Source organism: Pteropus medius, unplaced genomic scaffold, assembly GCF_902729225.1.
Source record: "Pteropus medius unplaced genomic scaffold, Ma_sr-lr_union100, whole genome shotgun sequence".
In the NCBI taxonomy this organism is placed as follows: Eukaryota; Metazoa; Chordata; class Mammalia; order Chiroptera; family Pteropodidae; genus Pteropus; species Pteropus medius.
Genome location: NW_024340696.1, coordinates 18,850,960 through 18,859,786, shown reverse-complemented (window position 1 = coordinate 18,859,786; position 8,827 = coordinate 18,850,960). Strand labels below are relative to the sequence as shown.

Sequence of the window (8,827 nt, the reverse complement as noted above, 5' to 3'; positions counted from 1 at the left end):
GCAAGGAAAACCCAGACGTGTGCCATTTGCATTTCCTACATGTCATGGGTTACCGAGGTTGTCAATGGACAGCCTTAAGAAGGGCTGTGTGACAGTTTTAATGCATGTCTCCAATGTTCTCTGACCCTCTTCCCATGGGAGGTGAGGACTTCCTTCTACCCTTGATTCTGGGCGGGCTTGTAATTTCTTCAACCAATAGAAAGGCAGAAGTGACACTATGTGACTTCCAAGGCTGGGGGTTTGGGAAGATGAATGATGGATGTAGAGCACTTGGCACACTGTCTGGTCCCCAGCAAGGGCCCCGTAAATGGCAGCTATTACTAATATGAAACCCGAGGTCTGATCGCCTGCCTCCCAGGAAGAAGCCCTGGTGTTTGGATCCACCCCTTGTTCTGAGGGACCATAGACTCTTAGATGGGCTTCCATGCTGGTACTTGGGCTTGGTGAGGGCAGATACGAGCCTTCCTGCCCTTAACAGACCCACCGCTTCTCTGTAGGGCTGTGTTCATAAACGCTGGCCAGGCCTGCCTGCCCCTTCCTGCACTCATTCCACACGCAAAATGTCTTACAAGGATTTTAATTAAACCACACACAATTCAGGGCGTCAGGCCCTATCCATTTCAAAAAAACCACCTGGGATTGTGAGGGACTAAAAACATCAGGAATTTACCCAAAGAGATGCCAACAGAAGGGACAAGGGTGACAGCTACCCTGAGGCCAGGAGGGTGCAATGAGGGGACAAATAGGTTCTTTCAGCCCTGACCTCAGGGAAGAACATAATTCTTCAAGATCAAGGGAAGAGGCTCAGAAGCAGGGATGGGCGGGGTGTTAACGACCCTGCTAAACCTGTAAAAGATGAGTGGGTCCCCATGTTCACGAGCTGGGAACATGGGGTGCAGACAATGGGGAAAGGGTGCTTTCCCATGGTGTACCCATTCCCAGGCCACTTCCCAGCAGCCCTGGGGTGCTAGGATCAGGCACAGGTACAACTGATCTTTTGCCCTCTTCCATGGGGCCTCTAGTCTCTGTGCAGAGAAGAGAGAACACTTATCCATTTCTTCCCTCAGCCCAGCCCACACTTCCATCCAAAAGAAGCCTGGTTTGTGGGGACAAAGCTGAGCTGCCTGACCTGGGGCCCAGAGATGGGAAGTTTCCTAAATTCCTTCAGTTGGCCTGTGGTAGGGTCACACCCCCATCTCCCTGAGTATAAGTGAAGATTTACTGGCTTCGCCATACTGTCCCTTAAAGGTTGTGGTCCATCCCCAACCCCAAAAGTCATGTGGAGGTAGAAGGCTCTGGGAGGGAGACAAGAGCGGGTGCTGCTCCTCTCCTACTCCCCGAGAGCTATGCTCTTCCAGAGAACCTAGTTGGCTATTCCCATGGGGGTCCCTCCTCCCTAGGGGAACACAAACCCCCAGGAATAGGAAAGGGGTTACAGACAGGATTGGCAACGTTCTGACATTAATTGAAAACATTGGTTCCATTTTGACCACCAGATTCCCATGAGGTCTGTAAAGAATTCCCCTCCAGGCCATGCTCTCTGGGTCCAAAGGGACAACTTCACTGCATTCACGGGCATTTTCCCCAGGCCGGGCTGTCCCAGGGTCCCCGAAGGAGCTCACACCCCCAGGCTGCTTTTCTCGTCCTCTTTGGGGCTGGGGTCCTCCTGAATCTTCTTCATCTCCCAGCCCCTGACCCAGGTGTAGGCAGAGGAGCCGCCTAGCACCATCATGTTGCTCGTCCACCAGAGGAAGCTCTTGGTCTCCTCGTAGTAGAGGACGGCCAGCACCGTCTGGGCACAGGCCTTGGCTGTGCCCGACACGTTGTGCGTCAGGGGACTGGTGAACTTGATCTGCAGTCCTGTCACATAGCCAATGGCGAAGCCAAACAGGCCTCCCAGCGTCATCATGCCCCAGAAGTGGGCGCTGCCCAGCTGGGCAAAGTGGCAGAGGGCCTGAAGCTCCCCCAGCAGCAGGAGCAGGGGCAGGAAGAGGACGCAGGCGTTGACATTGTTGTAAAAGGTCAGGCGCCAGATGCTGCCGTCCACCGCCGGGAGCACTTTCTTGGTGTAGATGGCGTTGAGCGAGACGCAGAGGCTGGCTAGTATGCCGAAGAGGGTGCCCGTCCAGGACAGGGTGCCTTCTGCTTCCTCCTGGTCCACACCAAGCCAGAAGCCGCCTGCAGCAGGGAGAGGAGAAGGGCGAGGGGGATGAGGATGGGAGGAAGAAGGATGGAGAATTTTGCCACCGAAGTTCACAGACTGTAATGCTGCCCTCACCCTCGCATCCTTTCCGCTCTCCCTGCAATAAATGTGTCCAAAGTTCCCTGCTACATGCAAAGCGCCATGCAAGGGCTGGGGAAGTGGCCCAGGACATGAGCCCTTCTCATGGAGCTTGCTTTCTAGCAGAGGAGAAAGATGTTAAAATGATTCATTTCTCAATTACTTCTTTAGTTACAATTGTAATGAGGTCTATAAAACAGTACAGGCTGCTGTGAGAACCCATGACTGGGTGACTATGCTGGCCTGGGGAGTCTGGAAAGTAACATCTGAACTGAGTTCTGAAGGATGAGTACTTAGTGGTTGGGGTGACCTTGGGCAAGTGATTTAAAGTCTCAGAGGCTTGGCTTCCTTGTCTGTAAAATGGGAGCCTACAATGAGTTAGAATCATTTGTGGCCCGAGGTCATTTGGGACAGTCACACTTTCCAAGACTCTCATCTTGTGTCACCTCCTACTCACAGAGCCTCCGTGGCTCCACTGCCCACCATCAAGTCCACACTTCTCTGCCTGGCACCTGGGTTTCCTGTACCTTTGCCAGCTGCCTCTGTCCCACGATCACCCTGAGTCATCTCTCTCATCCCCTGCTTCTCACGCTGTGGCTCAGTGTCCTTGTTCATATCTTGCACCAGAAACACCCTCCTCCTCCGAGAGTTTCTATTCATTCTTCAAGGTCAAAGTTGGCCTCTCTAGAGCAGAAGTATTTCCTGATATCCCCAGTCCCCAGACCTCTTCCTGCCTGCACTTTCCTTTAAGATTCCTGTGTTGCTAGGCACCTGCCCTTGGGGACAGTACAGTCTCTTAAGCTAGACCCCACCTTCTCAGAAGGCAGGGCTGAATCTTCCACATGCTGGGTGGCCCGGGACAAGTTTACCTAACCTCTCTGAGCTCCCATTTCCTTCAGCTGCAGAGATCTGGGTCAGTCTCTTGACCCCCTCTCCAACCAATCTACTCTCCATCTTGTAATCAGAAAGATCGTCATGAAGTACAGATTTGCTCAGCTCCTGTCCTGAATTAAAGCCCCTCCATGCCACCTCGCTGCTCTCAGGAAATATTTCAGACTCACTTAATCTGGGCAGCCTTGTGTCTGGTGAGTCTCACTCGGGCCCGGCATGAAGAAGTACACATGTTCTTTCTTCTACCTAGAACATTCTCTCCTCACTCCTTCCTTACATCCATCTAGTACTTCCTTCAAGAAGGCCTGCTTGGATGGCCTCCCTCCCCAACCACCTCTCCCTCCCCCCCCCAATTAACATTTGTTGAAAGAAAAAATGAGTGAATGGAGTTGTTTTGGAGGTGGTTGTGAAGATTAGAGCCAAGGCTCCTACTACTTTGTAGGGACTCATTCCCAGCATCCTCTTTCTTTGCAAGGCCTATGCAAACAGGTGACCCACAGACCTGTTCAGGGGACATGGGGTGGGGGTGGGGGGCTTAGCCAGAGCATTCCCAGCCTCCTGCTGGTTACCTTCCAAGTCCAGGAGGGACTGCTGCCTCAAGTTTCCAGACCCCAGAGGGACTCTCGGCCAGAAGGAGTTTTGAAAGGTACAGTGTGACCTGGGGTGCAGGAGGAGGAGACCTGGAGTAGTTGCTTGTTACCCATCTTTGCCCACAAGGAGCAGGGGAGGGGGAACACTGCAGTGAGGGGCCAGGTCCTAGGCTCCCCTGGCCCCTGCCGCACCAGGCCAGCCAGCAAATGCAACTTCTCAGAACCTATCTCGCCATCAGCTACTTTGATTACTTTTCAGACTTGGGCCTAGTTTCCCAAGTGCTGTCACCTTCCTGCACGCGAATTCTCCCACCAAGAACACCTCCCCCCAAAACACACACACACACACACACACAGCCCTAAAGTGTAGATCCCTGGGGCATTTGGAAAAGTGTGGGAGACTGTGAGGCCTTCCCCAGATGGGAGGGTGGGTGCGCACAGCAGCTGAGAGAGATCTGCCAGGGGGCTTAGCAGTCCTTCCGCTTTAACCCCCACCCTGCTCCCCTCTATGCTCCCAATCTTGGGCTAGACTGAGCAGCCTTGGATCCAGCAGTTGCTCAACAAAGGGAACAATTTCTGGGGCAGGTGGCATGGGATAGGCTCCCGCTCCTGCAGCCAGTGCACTGTGGCCTGGGCCTCTGAGACACCAGCAAAGAATATGTAGGTCAATGAAGACGAACCTTACGGCACCAGGAAAAACCTGAACAGGTTTAAAGAAAGATCTCATTCCTGGGTGACAGAGCCCCAGGAGGGGTAGGGGATGCTGGGGGTGCTCTTACCCAGTGTGCTACAATGAAACAATAAAAGTTCTATAATCTGTGTTGTCCAGTACAGTCACCACTGGCCACATGTGGCTACTGAGCATTTGAAATGTGGCTAGAGAATTAGGTTACAACACCCGTAACTGAGAAACTGAATTTTCAAAATTTCATTTAATTTGAATTGCACTGAGTCTTCACTTAACGTCCATAGGTTCTGCAACTGAATTGCCATATAACTAAACCGATTTTGCCATAGGTTAATTTATATAAACAAGAGTTAAGTTCCCATGCATCTCATCAATGGTATAAGGAAACGATGTTATTTGAGGACCTGATGGAATTTAAATTGAAATAGACATGTGGCCACTGACTATTGTATTAGATAGTGCAGCTTTAATATGTAGGGGACAAGGACAGAGTGGTTAGAAGGACAGGCCCAGCAGTCTGGCCAGTCTGTGTTTGCATCTCCGCCTGGCTACTTCCTAGCTGTGTGGCCCTGGGCAAGTAACTTAACCTCTCTGAGCCTCAGTTTTCTTGTTTGGATGGAGATGATCATGGTGATGCCACTACCCAGGGACCTTTTGGGAACAAAGGAGATGATACAGGTGAAATGATTAATGCAATGTCCTCATCAATAACTGTTATTTTCTGAGGGTCAAGTCTGTGAAGACAGCTAAGGCATATCTCAAAGCATATCTCTTGACACTGTCTCAGGTGTTATAGTGAGCCTGCAAGGTCAGTGTGATCGAATATTTATTAAAGGGTGCACTGTTTTCTAGAAAGACCACTGGATGGGGAGTCAGGACACTTGAGCTCTTGAGTAGCAATAGAAATAGTGGTCAAGAGTATGGAGCCTGATTGCTGGAGATCAGATCCCAGCTCTGCTACTTATTAGCTGTGTGACAAGTTACTTAACCTCTCTGTGCCTTGGTTTTCCCTCTGTGAAATATAGATTATAATCCTACCTTGTATGGGGGGCCCTAGCTGGGCCCCTAAATTGCTGGGTGTCCGAGAGCAAATTATTTGCTTTCTCTGGGTCTCAGGCTCTTCCTCATATTACCATGGCATCAAGGGAGGTGGGACAGATAAAGTCCAAAGATATTTGGCAGGGTTGTTCCATAGGACTTCAGTCCCACCCCCTTCACCCCCCTGCCCCATTTTCCATGGCCCTGGCTGACCACTCACCGATGATGATGCTGCAGGTGAGCAAGGCATAGAAGGAGGTAGTCTGCTTGAGCAGCAGGTAGGAGAGCAGCACATTGAAGACGGTGGTGAGGGAGCGTCCCACGTTGTAGAAGGCCACGCCCACGTACTTCAGGCAGAGGTTATTGAAGGTGATCATGCCGATAAAGACAACTGACAGGGGCAAGATGCTGCGGGCTACCCTGAGGTCCAGGCGCAGGGTGGGGAAGTCCACCGCACCAGGGCAGCAAGCGGCCAGTGTGCTGAGGCCTTTGCATAGCAGCGTGGTCACCAGACACTGGTAGAAGGTGACAAAGATGGGGGTGTTCAGCTGCAGGGAGGGGCTGTCCAGTAGGTATTTGTTAAGAAAGACCATGGAGATGGAGGTGACCCAGTAGAGAGAGACCACCAGTGCGATCTGCAGTGCCCGAAGCAGAAAGGGCTTCTCCTCGCTGGCCTCTGCCTCACTGGAGGGGTCGGAAGCCCCCATCAGCGCCATGTGCAGGATCTTGGAGCGCTTCAGGGGGGCCCTGTTCATGATAGCAGAGGAGCTGGATCACCCTATAGCCAGAACTGATTTACTGGAGTACAGAGCAGTGAGCTCACTTCTTTCTGCAAATGAAAGCCCTCAACTGTCACAAGGAATAAGGCCTAGAGGCTTCTCCACCGTCCTCTTGGATGGGAGGTTCTTCTTTGGGGTGAGCCGCACAACCTGCTCCCACCCTGAGGGGGCACATGAGATAGGACAAAGGGAAGAGGTGGCGATCATGCAAATGACCTGTCAAGGAAGAAAAGGCTGGGGCCTAGTAGGGAGGAGTTGCAGGAAGAAGGGAGGGGAGAGGAATGGAAGGCGAGAAAAGGAGGAATGCAGGGCGAAGGTGCTTGAAAAGAGCAGAGGACGGCGTGGGGAATAGGTGCCGAGAGAGGGAGGCATGGGCTGCTGTGGAAGAGCGGAGTTTGCAGGGAGAGAGGAGGAGGCCTGCAGGGAGCTGAATGGAGGGAGGGAGTGCGGGGAGTCTGGAAAGAGGAGTGTAGGGGAGGTCAGAGGTGCTCTAGACGGGGTCCGAAGGCCGCAGGGAAAGGCCAGGCCGGCGCTAGCCGTGGCGTTCTGCTTTCTCCGACGCAGGATCCGGCTCAGCCTGAGAGTCGCAGGACATCCGAGGCCCCTCCTCCCGCGGGGCGGGCCCGGGACTCATTTCCTGACACGCCCCCAACTCCTTGCTTAAAGAGCCCGCAGGCCAGATGTCACACTTAAAGCCGTAACCCCAGAGAATCGGCCTTCAGAGTCAGGCTTGCGTCGGGGTCTCTGCCGCCTCCCAGCCCATGTGCTCTCCCCGCCAGCTAATGGTGGGGGATCTCGGCAGCCGCGGAAAGTTCCTATGGGTGCTTGAACCTCGGACTCCTTCCTGCAAGCCCTGCCAGCTCCGTCTCCTCCCGAGGCTAAATCCCTCTAACTCCCTCTACTGGGCTCTCCTGCAGGTCCGCTACGTCCCGGATCCCCCGGCCTGACTGCGCCCCACCCGCGAGCCTTGGCACCATTCCGCGTCCCTCCGCCGCTAGAGACAACCCCCAACACCCCGCAGCCCCGAGTCCTCTCTACCCAGCCCCAGCTCTCTCTTCCCAAACCTCGTTGCAGTTCCCTCCTTTCATCCGCTTTCACGGCTCCCAGCCATTTTCCAAACCCGAGATTCCCAGCAGCGTTCCCAGAGGTCGGAGGCCGCACCGCCCCGGCCAAACCTCAATGTGTCCGCCGGGTCCTCCATTCGAGACCCTTCTGGCGGCTGGGTCGCCAGACACTGGTAGAAGGTGACAAAGATGGAGGTGTTCAGCTGCAGGGAGGGGCCTCAATGCACTGCTCCTTCCTCGGGCTTCCTCCCCCTGGCAAAAACCCACCTCACGCCTTGCCTAACGGGATACTCCAGCGCCCTAGCTGGCGTTCCGGAGCCGCTACCCGCGCTCACCTCGTCCTCTGCACCTGCTGCCTGTGCACCTGGAGCTCCGCACCTGCAGCGTTGCGCGCAGCGCCGCTCCCGAGGGAAATGACTTCCTGTTCCCAGTCCTGGGCGCGGAAGCCGAGCGTGCCTCACTGGCTGGTTCCACACGTGGGGCCCGGGAGTGGCGGAGGGGCGACCCGGGCCCTAGTCTGTCCTCGGCCCCGGGATATCTCGCCGGTCACGGGAGCAGGCCTCCTCTTCTTTCGAGGGCACCCAGCCCCCGGTACCCCGCCCCGGACAGCCGCCCAGAATCCCCCGCTCCAGTGACCGCAGCTTGCATGTCCCAGGATCCCGCTGCATCCCCTCGGCCCGTCGCGCAACCGGCCTTCTCTTCCAGAGGTGCGTGTGGGTAACGTTTCGGATTCTTCCTGCTGGCAGTGACTGGAGAGTTCTCCGCCTCCTCCGAGGGACCGAGCCTGGAAAGTCCGTCACCAGCCCGGTCCCATCACTCACCGGGCAGCGGAGAGGGCCCACTTCTCCCTGGTTCGCGCTCAAGCACCAACATGGGGTGACTCACTCCTCCTGAGTTCTCTCCATTGTAAAACTAGGGGGCTGGGCTATACTCGTGGGTCTCAACTTCTAGACTCAAAACTAACTCATATGTTCGAAAGTAGGGACGACCATCTATTTGTTATATTTCAAACACCATTTAATCAGTACCATTTAATTTATTGGTGAGATGTCCAAGAATTGCTCTTAAATACTCAGAATATTCACCAAAAAAACAGGGAGAATGTCAATAGATAAAACAAGATGGGCAAAATGTTGATCATTGTTGACGCTGAGTATAGGTGTATGTGTGTGTGGGGGGCGGGGTTATCCTCGGAGTCTTCTTACTTTTGTGTACAAAGTTCTATAATAAAAGGTAAAACCTTTGGAGTACATTTAAAGTCTCACATGTTAACTGAATAAACTTTCTCTTGAGCTTAACACAGCCCTTGGTGGACTAGGCGGAACTGGAAAGGTTATGGGAAATAAGTACTGCTCAGCAGCCCCAGGGCAGATTTGAATTCTCCAGTGTGAGCTCTGCCCCAGGCCCTGTCCTCTTCCACCAGCCTTCTGGTCCTCGCTCTATGATGAAGCCCACACTTCCCCTTCCTCTAGGGATGGGACTTCTTGCTTTCTAGT

At 53.9% G+C, this 8,827-nt stretch overlaps 1 protein-coding gene across 3 annotated transcripts; it reads right to left on the bottom strand.

The window, feature by feature from the left end:
* Positions 1 to 561: 561 nt before the first annotated feature.
* SLC35C1 (solute carrier family 35 member C1) lies at positions 562 to 7,920 on the bottom strand. Of its 3 annotated transcripts, none has more exons than XM_039867789.1 (3): positions 7,667 to 7,920; positions 5,709 to 6,235; positions 562 to 2,178 (listed from the first exon to the last, which is right to left on the bottom strand). In XM_039867789.1, the coding sequence occupies exons 2-3, from the start codon at positions 6,202 to 6,204 to the stop codon at positions 1,619 to 1,621; spliced, it is 1,056 nt and encodes a 351-aa protein (XP_039723723.1). In that variant the 5' UTR covers positions 6,205 to 6,235; positions 7,667 to 7,920; the 3' UTR covers positions 562 to 1,618. The 3 variants fall into 3 exon arrangements, with proteins under 3 accessions (XP_039723723.1, XP_039723731.1, XP_039723715.1); XM_039867797.1 differs by lacking the exon at positions 7,667 to 7,920 and adding an exon at positions 7,332 to 7,633; XM_039867781.1 differs by lacking the exon at positions 7,667 to 7,920 and having other exon boundaries at positions 5,709 to 7,282.
* Between the last annotated feature and the right edge of the window lie 907 nt (positions 7,921 to 8,827).

Excerpts from the sequence above, each read along its gene's own strand:
- SLC35C1 (XM_039867781.1), bottom strand. The coding sequence starts at position 6,243 with ATGAACAGGGCCCCCCTGAAGCGCTCCAAGATCCTGCACATGGCGCTG. Across the intron at positions 2,179-5,708 it reads CACCTGCAGCATCATCATCG|GCGGCTTCTGGCTTGGTGTG; the intron begins GTGAGTGGTCAG and ends TCCCTGCTGCAG.